Source organism: Acomys minous (genome assembly GCF_964271855.1).
Source record: "Acomys minous genome assembly, chromosome: 10".
Taxonomy (NCBI): Eukaryota; Metazoa; Chordata; class Mammalia; order Rodentia; family Muridae; genus Acomys; species Acomys minous.
In genome coordinates, this window is record NC_140491.1 from 92,794,292 (window position 1) to 92,810,571 (window position 16,280).

Consider the following 16,280-nt stretch of genomic DNA (forward strand, 5'->3'; position numbering starts at 1 on the left):
ATACATTTATTACACACACATAGGTTATTATTCAGCCACAAAGACAAATGAGAATTTGTGCTTTGTAGGAAAATTGATAGAATGGGAGATGGTCATATGAAACAAAATAAGCCAGGAAAGAGAGAGAGAGAGAGAGAGAGAGAGAGAGAGAGAGAGAAGTAGAAGAGGCAAAAGTCTAGTTCCCAGTACCACAATATCCAAACAACCATCCATTACACTGCTTCTCTCCTTAATGGGTGTTACAGGGTGCTCTTCTGTCTTATGCTCCCTACAGAGTTTGAAAAATAAGCTTCCAGGTGGTGGTGGGGTGAGGGTGAGTGTGTGTGTGTGTGTGTGTGTGTGTGTGTGTGTGTGTGTGTGTGTGTGTGTGTACCTTTAATCCAAAACTCAGGAGACAGAGGCAGGTGGATCTCTGAGTTTGAGGCCAGCGTGGTCTAAAGATGAAGTGCTAGGTCATTCAGGGCTGCATAGAGAAACCTTTCTGCCTTAAAAAAAAACAAAACAAAACAAAAATGAAAACCAAAAAACCAGGAAAACCAGGAAAAGGGGAGAGAGAGAGGAGGAGGGAGGGAAGGGCCCCAATTTGTAATTCACAGATAACAGAAGCAAGGCTCTCTACCTCTCTGGTTCCCTCATATTGGCCTCCTATGATGATTTTCCTGGTAGAGGAGGAGTGAGGGAGAGGTCTGGAAGCTGATGTGTTTGCTGAGGACACAGCACCTGCTAGCCTCTGGCACGCGCTCCCTGTGTGTAAAATGCTTTCATATTAGTCTAGTTGAAATTAGGTCAAAGCCTGCGTGTTTCAAAACTGTTGAACTCAGACACAACAGTCTACGTGTGTGTGTGTGTGTGTGTGTGTGTGTGTGTGTGTGTGTGCTGAGAAAGGATCTTTCTACATTGTCCTGGCTGTTCTTGAACTCACTATGTAGATCAGGTTTGCCTTGAACTAATAGAGATCTACTTGCCTCTGCATCCCAGTCTAATTTTTAAGTTAATCACGTAAAGACATCACTCTTGCTTTTTTCTAATCAATTTTTGCTATTCAGGTTAATTAATTAATTGTGTGTGTGTGTGTGTGTGTGTGTGTGTGTGTAATTTTGGGGAGAGAGCGGAGGTCAATACTCCTGCTACCAATGCAATTTATCAGAGTGTATGCTTCCAGCCCTCTTCAAGATCATGTTAAGCCTTTTTCTGCTGAATTTTTTGGTTTGCTTGTTTGGTTGATTTTGTTTTGTTTTGTTTTGTTTTTTGAGACACGGTTTCTTTTTTTTTAAGCCCTGGATGTCTTGGACTCACTTTGTAGACCAGGCTGGCCTCGAACTCACAGTGATCAGCTTACCTCTGCCTCCAGGGAGTATACCACCACCGCCTGGCTTTTCTCCTGAGTTTGAAATGCTCTCCCGGTGACATGAGGTCTTCCAATATAGAAGTGAAGAAATCTCCAGTTCCCAGGGCAGCTTGCCTTAGGCTTATGCCCTGCTTCCTGAGGACAGCAACTGGGGTTGCTCTGAACCCCATTCTCCCCTTTCAGCTAACGCTTCACCCTGCTCTCTGGATGAATTTCCTGGGGGGCATTTCTGCTTACTCACCAGCTTCCTGAAGCTATTAAAGTAGAAGGCTGTGCTCCAGAGAAAACATGATCCAAGTTAGCTCATCAGCATTTGCAACGGGGCTTGTTTTCAGGGCTGCCCAGAAACCTAGGAATAGAGCCTGAGCCTGTACAGGAAAGGAGGTATGGATTCCTTCCCCTCCAAGACCTCCAGGTAGAAGCAAGTTTCTTGGTGCCATGTTATATTCATGCTTTAAACTTTTATTTTAAGAACACTTTCCCAGATTCCTATAAAATGGGAATAAAACCGCAAGTACCCATCTTAAAATATATTTAATATTTTATTTCATCTTTTCAAGGATCATATATTTTCATTTTATTCTTGATCCTAACTCTTTGTGAATCATTGACATGGGGAGATTTTCTGTTGCCTGTTTTAGATGTCTATAACTGTGCTGTTAAGAATCCATGTAACAAGTAGGTGGGGCCCTACTAACTGAGCTCTCTGAATTTAAAGGTCTCCACAAGATTGGCCTCATCCTGCTGAAGGATTTAACATTTCCTTCCATAGTACTATCAACCTTTTAGCAACGCGCTATCATTTTTGTATTTGTACTTTGTAAACTTGTCTTTGTTTAGTGTTTACTTAGCTTCTTGGTGTTGTCAATTACCACATATAATGGGTGAGATTATAAGTAGCTATGAGTTATAAATACATTAAGTGAGGCGTGGAAGTGAGATGTGAACGTGTAGAGCCTCTGGACAGAGGGTCTTGTACAGGATGCTCAACCAGAAGTCAGATTGAGAGCCACGGAGATGGATCAGGCCACAAAGGTCCTTGCTTACAGCTGGGACACTTGAGTTAGTCCCCCAGAACCCACCAGAGGTGGAAGGACACACTGCTCCACAAAGTTGTCCTCTGATACCACACACATGCTATGGTACACACATGCTACCATACATACTATGCACACACCCACGTATGCACACATGTACACACCACCACCAATAATAGAAAGAAAGAGAAAAAGAATCAGAATGACTGTAGTTTAGCACTGGGAATCCTGAGTCCTCAAAGCCGCATGCAGCGACTTCTCTGGTCTTTTACATATATTATCACACTCAGTCCTGGTTTGGCTATTTGCTCATTGTGCTCATATAGGCATGTTACCTATAGTTTACTAATTTATTATAACCAAACCAAACAAAAATTTAAAAATTCCTCGAAGTTAGCCTAAGATTTAAGGATTATTTACTTTACTGGGTATGGTAGTGTCCCCCTTCATCCCAGTATTGGGGAGATAGAGGTAGGCATATCTCTGTTAGTTCAAAGCCAGCATGGCCTACAGACAGAGATCCAGGCCAACCAAGGCTATATCCTGAGAAACTGACTCAGAAAACACAAACAAACCAAAAAGCAACAACAAAAACTATCTGTAGGTCTAGGACTGGCTCGCTGGCACAGCACCTACCTCACAAGCATGGTGCTCTAGGTTCTGTCTCCAGTGCTGCTGCTGCTGCTGCTGCTGCTAATAATAATAATAATAATAATAATAATAATAATAATAATAATAATTATTATTATTATTATAGTTATAATGGCAATTATAAGAAATAAACAAAATAAACAAAAATAAAGATTGTGTACTTTGCTAAAGAACAGTGTCTGGTACAAAGTGAGTAGCACATGTCTGGTTCCTGTTCATATCTGAGACTGATGAGGACACCAGGGCTCCAACAGGTACAGAACTAGACCATGGGTGAAGACTTTGCATGATGATATAATACATCCTTAAGGAAGTTATTTAAGTTTACCTCTGAGTTTTGATTTCTCATTTGTAAAACAGAAGCAGAGAGAGAGGGATAACATTCATGGTTCTTTCTGTTTCTAATATTTCATAAATTTTATTTTGAGCTGTGATGAACCATGAGCATGCTTGGGTAAGGGGAGAATTCGTTTCTCTAGAAATGTACAGGATCGGCTGGGCGTGGTGGCGCACACCTTTAATCCCAGCACTTGGGAGGCAGAGGCAGGTAGATTGCTGTGAGTTCGAGGCCAGTCTGGTCTGCAAAGTGAGTCCAGGACAGACAAAGCTACACAGAGAAACCCTGTCTTGGAACCCCCCTCCTCCACAAAGAAAAAGAGATACACAAGATCTAATGTTGTCTACAGCAGTGCTGTGGGTGTCCTGAGTTTAGTTTCTAGCACTTTGACAAGCATACAAACAAAACAAACACACAAAAGGCATGAAAGAGTCATCTGGAAAACTGAGGGGAAGACCTGAGTAAGCGACGTATTGTTTGCTTTTATTTACTTATGTTTAGTTAACTTAAAAAGAACAATCACACTTTCTGGAGGTTGCACAGCTGTGCAACACTAACTTGCCTACAGATAACATTCTGGCTATGATGACAGTGGTTGTCTTGGGTTTGGTGCAGGAATTGCAAAGATGCTTTCATTGAAATCGCTAGGCTGTGAAGGTGCCTGATGGGTGACTGAATGTGCTGGTTACTTTTCTGGTCACTGTGGCAAGCTATCTGACAATAGTAGCTTCAGGAAGGAAGGGTATTTTTGGTTCACAGGTTGAGGGTTGTCCATTATGGAGGCTAGTGGGGGAGGCTTGGGGGAGTGAGGAGGACAGCTGTCCAGGCAAGAAGCTGACAGAGCAATGCTTTGTCAACTCACTTTCTTCTTTTTATCCTGTGCAGGGATTCCTTCTGTGGCATGCTTCCACCTTGAGTAAGGGTGGTTTTCCTGTCTTAGTTAAGCTTCTGTCTTAGTTAGGGTTTTATTGCTGTGAAGGGACACCATGACCATAGCAACTCTTTATTTTATTTATTTATTTATTTTGGTTTTTCAAGACAGGGTTTCTCTGTGTAACCCTGGCTGTCCTGGACTTACCTGTAGACCAGGCTGGCCTTGAACTCATAGGGATCCACCTGCCTCTGCCTCCCAAGTGCTGGGATTAAAGGCGTGCACCACCACCGAATGGCTAACAACTCTTACAAAGGAAAGCATTTAATTAGGGCACAGTTAAAAAGCATTAACTGTGGCTCACAGTTCAGAGGTTTAGTCAGTTGTCATCAAGGCAGGAAGCATGGCGGAATGTAGGCAGACATGACGCTGGGGCAGGAGGCGAGAATTCTACATCTGGATTGGCAGGGAACACGAAGAGAGAATGACACTAGGCCCGGCTGGAACTTCTGAAACCTCAAAGCCCACGCTCTGTGACATAATTCCTCCAACAAGGCCACACCTACTCCAACAAGGCCACACCTACTCCAACAAGGCCACACCTACTCCAACAAGGCCACACTTCATAATAGTGCCACTCCTGAGCCTATGAGGCCCCTTCATTCAAAACAGCACAGCTTTGTACTTATCTTCGCATATATTTTGGCCTTGGTGACTCTAAATGTTGCCATGTTAAAAATTAAGAGTATTCATCCCACAAAGGTTTGTTGTTGTTTTGTTTTGTTTTTGGTAGGGTCTCATGCCTCACTAGGCAGCCCACCTTACTCTCAAGTTTGAAAGCCTTTTCTGAGTTGCAAAATTTTCAGATAGTGTTAATATTGCCTTTGTCTGTGTATGTATCCCAGGAAGGGCCATGATGTTTAAGTACACTAACATGGGCTTGGTTCCTTAACCTCTACAAACCATTCTCCGTGCCCTGCCCTTTTGTCTTAGTTGTTCAAGACAAGGGTTTCTCTGTGTAGCCTTGGCTGTCCTGGACTCACTTTGTAGACCAGGCTGGCCTTGAACTCAACGTGATCCGCCTGCCTCTGCCTCCCAAGTGCTGGGATTACAGGCATGTGACACCATAGTGGATCTTGGCCTTTTCCTTCTGTTTCTCCTCCAGAGTGACTGCCACTGCTTGGTATTTCCACTGGACTTCATGAGCCATAACACCTTGACTCTTCTCCCCATAAATTTCCCCAAACCCTGTGTCCTTAAGGAATTAGATTTGAGACTTGTATCTACCTTCCCACACTTAGCCACCTTGTAACTAAACTTTTTCTTCTTTGCAAAAAGTGTTGTTTCTGTGATTAGTATACTGTATGGTAGGAAAACCAAACCAAACCAAAACAAAGAACAAACAAACAAACAAAAATAACCAGACCTGGCTCATTAATAGCAGTAGTGGGGCCCCTGTATTTTGGGGAAATGTCTGCCATTTCTGAAACTGGGTTTAAGGTTATAGTAGAAGTTGTAGAGCCCAGATTTCAGAAAGAGAAAAATAATTCTCCTTATTATTTTCATCTATTTTATTCCATGGGAATGTATAAGCAGTAGCATAAATTGACTGATATAAATGCAGAACAAACTGTAGGGATACTGGACTCTGGTACGATGGATAAGGAGAGAGGAAAAATTCTTAAAGTTGGACAGACACATGAGGGTGAAAACCTGGGACAGTCTTCCTTCCTTGTGAACAGTGTTGGGACCCAAACTTAGGTCTCTAGCATGCCAAGCAGGAAGGCAGATGTACTGCTGCTGAACTATAGCCTTGGTTCTTTATTTCTTATTTATCTATTTAGGTTTTTTGAGACAGGGTTTCCCTGTGTAGCCTTGGCTGTCCTGGACTTGCTTTGTAGACCAGGCTGGTGGCCTTCAACTCAGAGCCATCCGCCTGCCTCTGCCTCCCCGAGTGTTAGGATTACAGGCGTGAGCCACTGATGGCCTTTTATCTCGTTTTTTTTTTTTTGTTGTTGTTGTTGTTGTTTGTTTGTTTTTTTAAATTGAGACAGAGTGTGGTGGCACACACCTTCGATCCCAGCACTCAGGAGGCAGAGGCAAGTGGATCCCTGTGAGTTCGAGGAGGCCAGCCGGGTCTACAAAGTGAGTCCAGGACAGCCAGGGACACATACACAGAAACCCTGTCTCGAAAACCAACCAACCAACCAACCAACAAACAAATTGAGACATAGTCTAGGTAAGCCTTCCAGCCTGGCCTTATATTGTCTCTGTAGCTCAGGCCGGCCTTGAACTTGTGCCTTTCCTGCTTCTAAGTAGCTGGAATTCCAGGCTTGTGGCTGTTTTCTTAAGAGTATAAGAAAAGCTGTCTGACACTGGCAATGTGTGAGTCAGAAACCACTTTCCAGATGCTTAGTCATGCTTATTAAGGCAGGGAGAAGCATTCAGACTTTAGTTTCCCAAGATACAGGTCTAAGGCAGCCTTTGCTGCAGTAACTACTGCACGTTTTCACATTTGGTGATGATCAGCACTTCCTTCTCAATCCCTGCTTTGTCCCCAATTCCTAAACTTACTTTTTTGTTAGAATTCTTGTGACCAAAGAGTAGCAGTAGTCACTGTCTGGTGTAAAGAAAAGTGTGTCTATTAGTAGTAGTAGTTATGTATAGCTGTGTATGTGTGCATGTGCATGTGAGTGTAGGTGACCTCAGAGGCTCAGAGATGGTGAATTCCTTGGAGCTGGAGTTACAGAGGGTTGTGAGCCACCTTGAACCAAGGTCCTCTGGAAAAGCAGCAAATATTCTTGACCACTGAGCCATATCTCCAGACTCTTAATGTTTTCTTTGCTTTTAAAATGAAGTTAAATGAGATTAAATGAAAATATTCTTTGTAGGTTCAAATGAGCAATTTCTAAAATAATGAGTGTCCTCTCATTCCCTGTGCAGTTATTTTCATTATGATAAGAATGTACTAATCCCAGCACTCGGGAGGCATCGGCAGGTGGATTACTGTGAGTTCAAGGCCAGCCTGGTCTACAAAATGAGTCTAGGACAGCCAAGGCTACGCAGAGAAACCCTGTCTCAAAAAAACCAAACAAACAAAAGAAGAACTTGCCTCCTGTTAGATACTCCAGTTCTCAAGCAAATTCTTTCTGAGGAGCTTTTATCATGATAAGAGCAGCACACCTGGACAGAGATAAGAAGGCTGAACAAATCAGGTACTCACAAACAGCAGCCTTAAAAAGGTTTAAAAGGACTACACATTAGAATATGGCTTTATATATTTTCTGCTTCTCAAAAAATATTGATGGAGCCAGGTGTGGTGGCACATGCCTTTATTTGAGCCCTCAGGCAGAGGCAGTAAGATCTCTGTGAGTTTTAGGCCAGCCTGTTCTATACAGTGAGTTCCAGGACAGACAGAGCTATGTAGAGAGACCCAGGCCCAAACAAACAAACAAACAAACAAACAAAAACAACCAACCGGCCAACCAACCAACCAACCAACCAAATAAATAAATAAAAATTAACAGAGTAAGTATACAATACTAAAAGAGTACCTTTTGATTTTATAAGTTTTTGTGAGATTTTAAAGTAGCCACCTTAAACCTGCACCTTTTGAAATTATCTGGTATTCACTTAAAAAATGACAGCTCTTCCCCCTCTTCCCCACCGCCCCCCAGATATTCCTCACTGCTGCTCTGGATGTCCTGGAACTTGCTCTGTGGATCACACTGATCTTAAACACATGACCATCTTTTCTCTGTCTCCCGAGAGTGCTGGGATTAAAGATGTGTTGACATTTTTGCTGTTTTTTGCCCCCCCAAACACACTCTAAGTTAGTTGTGATCTGAACAGTTAGAAGCAAGCAGTAGTTTTAATTGATGAATGTATTTGCTGTGGAATATTTTCCTCTTGATTTTTATTCCTTCTATTTTGCTCATTGGCAGAGATGCGATGTGATGTGCAGATAAAGAATGCTGAAATGCAGAGGTTTTGACCAAGAGGACTCAATAAAGTGTTTTGTTCAGGTTCCCTTCCTGGCTCTTTGCTCTGCTCCCACTCACTCACATCTTTTTTCCTAGTGGGCTCTGGGTGAATCCTACTATTCTGATCTTTATGGTTTTGGGGACCCTCTTTGTCCAGTGCCCTGGCACCCAGTGCTTCTGACTTTTCTCTATCTCCTCTCTCATTTACTATTAGGGTGAGCTATTGAACACTGGCTCTCAACCCTTAGTGCGAATCCATCTCTGGAAGGGTCGGTTATGTCTGGAGCTCAGTCTCAGGGGCGTTTGTGGCTCAGGTAGTCGCTAGCTCAGGTAATTTGCATTTCTGTCACGTTCTTAGGTGATGCCGTGCAGAGACAGCATAGCTGTACTGTGAAAGGCACATCTTATACGCAAAGGATTTCCAGGATCATTCCAAACTCAGTCAGTGCTATAGCGCCAGGAGCTTGGTATCGATAGTTCGTGGCTCCTAAATTGTAACGTGTCCAAGGCCAGGAATCAGTTGTTTATCTTAACAGAGTGTGTTTGGCTTCCAGAAGTTTGTGACTCCACACATTTCTGAGTTAACTGTCGGAATTCTGCAGTGTTTCAGAATACTAAATGCATGACCTAGTAATTGATTACTAAACACTGCTACTATTTTCTTCGAACTAATTTGACTTGAGCTTTTCGGATCAGTCCATTTTCTAACACCACGATCTCAGGATTTAAAGTCTTACAAAGTGGGGGGGGGGGTCTTTCAGATCCCTTTTTGGGTACCCTAGGTTTTGCTTAACCATTGTAGTTGGAACAAGTGAGCTGGGCATGCTCAGTGGGCAGGGTCGGGTTGGGAGGGGGTGCCTGTGGCTCCGCAGCCAGGGCTCAGCGCCTCCCCCCACCTGTACGAGGCTGGGCCCGCTGGGCCTGTGCTCAGCATCCCATCCCTGCTCTTTGGGCTTGCTCTTCTCCGCGGGTCCCGGCGCTAACATTCAGGTCCGGGGTCAAGAGGCCTGGAGCGCTCGCAGAACACGCCTGGGTAGCAGGGCCAAGAGCTGCAGGCCAGGTCCCCAGGGGTCCCCCGACTCTTAGAAGCCTTTCTAGGCCTAGGGAAGCCTGGCGACTGGGAAGTGCGGAGGAGGGGGAAGCCAGATCTGGGGGCGTGCGACGCGTGACCAGGTAAGGCAACCCAGGCAGGCATCAGGCGGGGGCGGATGGCAGGGGTGGCCCGCGTGGGTAGGGACAGGAACCCGACACCCCGCCGGCTTCCCCGGCCTAGCTCAGCCCTCTCGTCTTTCCTTCAGCTGGCTAGGAGTGGCGGAGTATGGAGTCCCGCTCCGCCGGGGAGCTTGGGCGGGATCGACAACCCCGGGCAGGGCTAGGCAGCTGATGTCCCCACGAGGCCCAGAGCTGAGGTCTGCACTGGTCCTTCCTGGCCCGGACACCAGCTGCACTTCCGCGTTTCCCCGCCGAGCTGAGGAGCTGGAACCGCGGTGTCGCCGCGCAGGCGGTGGCAGAACGGCCGGGTCATCCCCCGGGGAGGTGGAGGAGCACGAAGGGGAGGAGGAAGTGGCCGGGAGGGGCATCGGCGGGCGGGTCGGGTTACCGTGGCCCCGCCTGACCCGGTGACATCCCGGCGCGCTCGCCGCGAGCTCAGGGCCACTCTGGTTCTCTCCGAGGCCGACTCCGCCCTGGCTGGAGGATCCTGGAGACCCTGTCCGCCGTCCCCCTCGCGCGTGACGACCGATCTCAGGTGTGTGCGTCCTGACGACCAGCTCAACCACCCCGGCTTCTTGGGGGAAGTGGTCCCTCTCTGACTAGTCTGACTCTTGTGGGGCTGCGGTGTGGCGGAGGTGGAGGTGGTGGTGGCGGGAAACTGGTGGAAGACTGAGAATTTGTTCCCACCTACGGAAGAGGAGCACAGTTCTCATTCACGGTTAGACTAGGCTGGTATTATACATTTGTAATATACTTTTCCTAGCAAGAGGCAGGGCGTCCGCACATCAGTGAAACTTTATGCAAACTTTTAGCTTGGGGACGTGGCTAGTGTAGTGAGGGGGATTGCTGTTTCCTTCTAAGGTGAAGCGGGGGGAGGGGGATGGGGGAGGGGAGACCCTTCTGGAAGGGGAGGAGGCTTTCTTTGAGAAACTCAGTTGCTAGGGTGTGACTGGCCTAGGAGGAAATGCAAAGTGTTCACCAGCAACAGCCTCTACTCTCCTCAGTGCAACTGCTTTTTCTTGCCAAAGAAAGTTTGCTAAGTGCTGTTAGGCTGTAAGCAGGTGATGGTTACCAGACTTCCCTTCACCCTCCCCCCGCCCCCCCCCCTCCGGGCTAAGAAATTTATACTCCTGAACCAGCCCTTCCTCAACTAATACAAGTTCTCACAAAATCTCAGTGACGGGACATCCAAGTGGCACAACACAGAAATACCTGAGGCAGTTGCTACAGAAACAGCCAACAGCTACCTTTGTCAGTTTGTATAATTAGGTGAGAGAAGGAAGTCGGTAAATTAATGACCCCTTTGCTTAAGACAAAACTTTGTATTTTGCATGTATTCCAAAGTTTAGAGTCTTGGAGTTTCTTCTCAGATGAAAGTAGAAAGCACTGGGGATTGTCACTCTGGGACCAGGGACTTGTTGGTACCTATTGATCAGCATATGAGGACTGGATGTCATTGCCCAATGATAGCATGTGCTGTCTCTGGGGCCTTAATGTTGAGTGTGTTGAAACTTCATGTTTCTCTTAGGGACATTAGTCAAATGACCACATTTCCTTTATTTTAGCAATTGAATCCTTAGTCAATAATGGAAAAGAGACAGAATTTGGGATGAGAGGCAATACTGTTGCAACTGTGCATTCTGAAAGCTCACATAGTCACTTTATAAATAAAGTCATTTCTAGGCAGTGTGGGAAGGCAGTGGCATGGTTCACTGTTAATGAGGAAGACACAGAGTTAGCACTTCTCAGTGGATGTCATGCCCTCCTGCTGAGTTCTTGTAACTAATATCATTTATAGACAATCAAAAAAGTTTTGACGGCCATGGTGGATAAATCATAGTGACAAACTGATATAATCCTTACATTATCCTGCATGGTTATTTATGTCCTGTTGATTGCCAGGATGTAAGTCTTGACTGGGTTAGGTGTGTCTGACACACTTAGAGATCCCTGGCACCTGGGAGGAGGGGGCTGTGACTGGCTTGTTATATGCGCCCACAAAGGCCTTCTCAGCAAGTGACTAAACTGGAATAGTGTATCTGAGGCTAGGAAACTCAGGCTTTGGCCTCAGAGAACATATTCAAACTCACTAAGTCTAATGGACAAAATATGGGTAATAGTATATAGCTGGTCTACAATCACTACTAATATGCCCCGGAGGCAGTAACTTCTAAAATGTTAGCGTCTTTCTTCCTATGTTGATTTTGTATTGAAAAAGCAAATTTTGGGAAAAGGATACAGCTAGCCACGTAGTTTAGTTCTCATATGTTATGCATGAGTTGTCCAGTGTTTTACTCTTTAGTTGGGGCAGCGGGAGGAGGGCAGCAGGAGGAGGGCATGTGGGGGAGGGCAGCCGGGGGAGGACAGGTGGGGGAGGGCAGCAGGAGGAGGGCAGGCGGCAGCTGTGCTTATTAGAGGAGGGAACACTTTCCAGACCATTATCTAATTTCTTTTATTTTTGGAACGCGGTGATGTTTTCTGAAACTTGATTCATTCTGCCTAATGCCCGGACTGCAAGGGCTACCACAAGTGCAGAATCTGTACTTGAGAAAGCACTAGAAATTATACAGATGTTACAATTGGCTTCATAAGAGAGGTTTTATGTAGTGTGTGCAGTGTTACATAGCAAATAACTAATAGGTGAAAAAGAAAAATTACTCTTAGCTGCTTTTGAGAAGTGTGTGGAGTTTGTTTAGTAAGGTAAGACCCGTATTCAGGTGCCACACAGAGTCATTTGGATTGGCTACGTATGTAACTATGGTCTCACAAGAGTCTTGCCTAGTGAGGTAGAAGCCATCTTATTTTGTGTACATTCTGTGGTGTTTCTCAGGATGAACGATCACCTAATGAGGAGTTTCTCAGAAGTTGTTTCTGACCCTACAGATGACTGTAGGTGGTTCAACTGGTAGAAGACAAGTTAATGCTCAAGACAGTACCATTGACAACAGCTTAAAACTGCCTAAAGACAAAAAAAACAAAAAACAAAAAAAACAAAAAACAACAACAACAACAACAAAAACCAAACAAAAAAACCCATGATTTTAGGAGTACAGATCTTCCCAGACTTTACTAGTTTTGAAGTCATGGGAATCTTCCTGCCTCAGCCTCTCAAATACCAGGATTATAAGCATGTGCTGTCATGCCTGGCTTTGAAGCAGGTTTTAAATGCTCATGAACATTTGGGTAATTCCACTATATTTTATTGCTTTGAGAGGAGATGAGGAAGATATACAAGTAGTGTTATAGGAAGAGTTGTTGACATGATGGATAAAATAGATGTATAATTGATGGGGTGATCACCTTCAGTTTCTGTGGAGAAAGAGAAGAGCCAAGGTGGCTTCAAACCAGGAAATGTCTAACAACTTTAGGATAGACCTCTTCTTGTATTCTAAAGCCAGAGATAAATCTCAGAGTCACTGAAGCGAATGAACGGAAGAGATGCTAATATGGCAGTGTGTAGTGGTACTTGCCTTTAATTCTAGGACTTGAGAGGCAAAGGTAGGCAGATCTTTGTGAATTTGAGGCCAGCTGGTCAACATAGTGAGTTCCAGGAAAGCCAGAGCTATAGAGTGAGACCCTGTCTCCAAAAAACCAAACCAAACCAAAACCAAACCAAAAACCCCCAAAACCAAAACAACAAAAAAGCCACCCAGAGATGCTGATGGAAGGAAACAAATGGTTTGAGTGAATGAATACCTTACGAGTGTAGATAATGATCGTGGTTAGTTTCTCTTGAATTAATTCTAATTGAGCTGGATCCTAATTAAGTGGATGCGACTATCATCATCATCTTCGTTTTTGTTGTCATTATTTGCTTGTGTTCTAGCCTTTTTATCTTGTATCAGTGATTTTGGCTTTTTTGTTTCATTCATTGTATATATCATGTATCATCTGTATTATTTATTTATTGAGACAGGAACTCAATATATAGCCCTGGATGACATTGAAACTAGCTTTGTAGACTAGGTTGGCCTAGAACTCAGAGATCCATCACACCCAGTCTTACATATTCACTCACTTCCCCTTTTTCTTTGTTTCTTTTGTTTGTTTGTTATTTTGTTTTTGTTGTTGTTGTTGTTTGTTTTTTGAGACAAGGTTTCCCTGTGTAGCCCTGGCTGTCCTGGACTCACTTTGTAGACTCACAGCGATCCATCATCTGCCTGCCTCTGCCTCCTGAGTGCTGGGATTAAAGGCGTGCACCACTACATCCGGCTTTGAGTTCACTTTTGTACCTGCAGGAGATTACTAGTGAGTCAGTAGATAGCTTCAGGGATGGGAGCCAGGTGCCTGAGGCTTCACTGCTGAACTCAAGAGTTGAAACTTCCGAAAGAGAAGGAGGTTAGAGATGATAATAAATAGCCAGGGGTCAGATCCTGCTGTCTCCATAATAGAGGCCTCATAAAACTCAAAATCATGGGGTTTGGAAAAATGTGGTTTTCAGAATATTTGGAGGATGGAAAATTCTGAGAGAGGAGGAAACCCCTAGGGCTGGTTTCCATGCTGAGCTGTGCTCTTTATTCCCTGTATTATTTAGGTATTTTCTCTCTCCCTTTCCCTCTCCCCTCCTTCCCTCCTTCCTTCTTATTTCATTATATATGTTTTTTTTAAATGAGTCTCACTCACTGTTGTATCCTTGGGTGGCCTGGAATTTGCTGTGTAGATCAGGCTGGCCTGGAATTTACAGAGATCTGCCTGCCTCTGCTGGAATCCAAGGCATGCAGCACATACCCAGAGCTCCTTTTCACACTTTATCCTGTTTTTACAATAGGCTTAAAAAGGCCTTTCCCTGAGTGGTGAGCTGTTACCAAGCCTGAGCAGGGGCCACGGATTCTAGATTGGTAGACAAGTTGGAGGAAGTGTGGGTAACCTGGGAAGCCAACTGTGTGACCACTGCCTGGAAGTGCGTATGTGTTTGTGGGGCAGATTGTGGAACTGAACCTTTAACCTGTGAGGTCTGCTACACAGGTAGCTAATCAGAATTTGAGCTAAATTGCAGGGGGAAGAAGAAAGAAAGAAAGGAAAGAAAGGAAAGAAAGAAAGAAAGAAAGAAAAGAAGACTGGGTGGTGGTGGCCCATGCCTTTAATCACAGCACTCAGGAGGCAGAGGCAGTGGGATGTCTGAGTTCAAAGCCAGCCTGGCCTACAGAGGAGTTCCAGGACAACTTGGCCTATACAGAGAAGCCCTGTCTGAAAAACAACAAAAACAAAAACAAAACCCAAAACAACAACAAATTACAGGACCCTTTACTTGGTATTCTCATGGTACTGGGAAAAACCTACACACACACTTGGTGTCAGAAGTGCTGTCGGGACAGGGCAGTCTTGTCCATCTGCAGGTTTGCAATTTTACATTATTGGGAGCATCTTGTAGTGATCCAGGCAAACTTAAATACTAACATATTTCTCAACAGTGAGATAGATATACTCAACAGTGAGATGCAGCGTGGGTACCTTTTGTACAATGACTTTCCTAGCTTTGTATTTCTTCAGATGGTGATTCTTTTGGGGACCCTTATCTTTGACTGCCCACGTACGTGATTTCATGACTGCCAAACATTAACAGAGAAGCCAGTTTCTGAGAATGAGATTTATGGAAGCTGCTGCTGTCAGACAAGATTGCCTCTGAGAAGGCTTGGTGACAGCGGAGAGACCAGAGATTTACAACTGGTCTTAATTTCCTTGTGCTTGCAGGTTGTCACTAGGGCAAACGTGGAAGTTTTAGCAGCTTATATACACGTGAGGAAGGAAAGAGATGTTCAATGTAAAGAGCTTCGGAAACATTTGGTTAAGATTTTACAGTAAGATTTGCTATTATATGTCAGTATAACCCGATAAGCTTCTCAATGTATTTCAAAGTGACAAAAACAATAGTTTAGAGTACTGGGTTCTCAACGGTCCTTTTCCTTTGATTTACACTGAATAAATAAAGGATGTTGTGTTTCCTTGTAATGAAGTCAGAAGGGCTTTTGATCATGCACCTCTTTGCTCCACCCTTCCTGAGGGGTCTCATGTCCTGTGGGAGCAAGGGTTTGTCTTGGAGTTCAGGACACCTCCAGTTTTGTTCCTGGATTCTGCGTCTCTCACTGGGTTCTAAGTTGAATTCTTTAAACCTACCTGGCTTCTGTAGCTGCCTCTTCCCCTGTTGTCCAGTGCTCTCTCCTTTGAAGGTCCTCATCATTAGCTTCCAATTCGTGAAGCTTTCTTCCTTTCCTCCCTGAGGGAGAAGTGTTGCTTCATTTCTTTCATTTAAAATGAAAAATTTTAGTTTGTGTATGGTGTGTGTGTGTGTGTGTGTGTGTGTGTGTGTGTGTGTGTGTGTTTGGGATTCAAACCCCAGGCCTTGTGCAGGCTAGGCAGATCTCTAGGCTTCAACTACATGTGTTTATTTATTTACTGTGTGTGGAAATGTATGGGAGTTGGGGCAAAGTACCTCCACCTGCAGAGCCACCTTGCTGGCTTTTTGCCTTTTTTTTTTTTTTAGATAGGGCTTCTCTGTGTAGCCTCCGCTGGCCTGGACTCGATGTAGCCTAGGCCAGCCTCAAACTCACAGAGATCTGCCTGCCTCCACCTTCGCTGGGACTAAAGGCATGTGCCACCACTACCTGGCTTGAACTGCTCTTTTGATGTAAGCTAAATCCTTGTATAATCCTATGTACTATACATTATTGAAAATCTGCATCGTTTCCTTACATGAAAGAGCAGGGCTGGATCTTACAGTTTTATAGACCTCACATGTGTAAGCAAAGTGCGTTGCATCTCACCTAGCAAATACTGTTGGATGTACAATCCTCTCATAGCTTAGGCAGTCTTTATTTATTTATTTAAGAAATGAGCAGTTGGT

The 16,280-nt window shown here is 44.5% G+C and overlaps 2 protein-coding genes across 4 annotated transcripts in view; both read left to right on the plus strand.

The window, feature by feature from the left end:
* Positions 1 to 5,900: 5,900 nt before the first annotated feature.
* Positions 5,901 to 9,850, plus strand: LOC311607317 (uncharacterized protein; the record flags this gene model as incomplete). The annotated part of the gene is made up of 3 exons (XM_084798977.1): positions 5,901 to 5,930; positions 9,030 to 9,400; positions 9,526 to 9,850. 3 exons carry the CDS (start codon positions 5,901 to 5,903, stop codon positions 9,848 to 9,850), a joined length of 726 nt encoding a protein of 241 aa, XP_084655103.1.
* The window catches only part of GPD2 (glycerol-3-phosphate dehydrogenase 2), a 159,827-nt gene continuing 153,384 nt past the window's right edge, over positions 9,838 to 16,280 (plus strand). For 2 of the 3 annotated variants that reach the window (XM_084800261.1, XM_084800262.1), the window contains exon 1: positions 9,838 to 9,974. The gene's annotated coding sequence lies outside the window, so the exon portion shown is untranslated. The remainder of the gene's footprint in view (positions 9,975 to 16,280) is intronic. The other variant, XM_084800263.1, reaches the window with a different exon arrangement.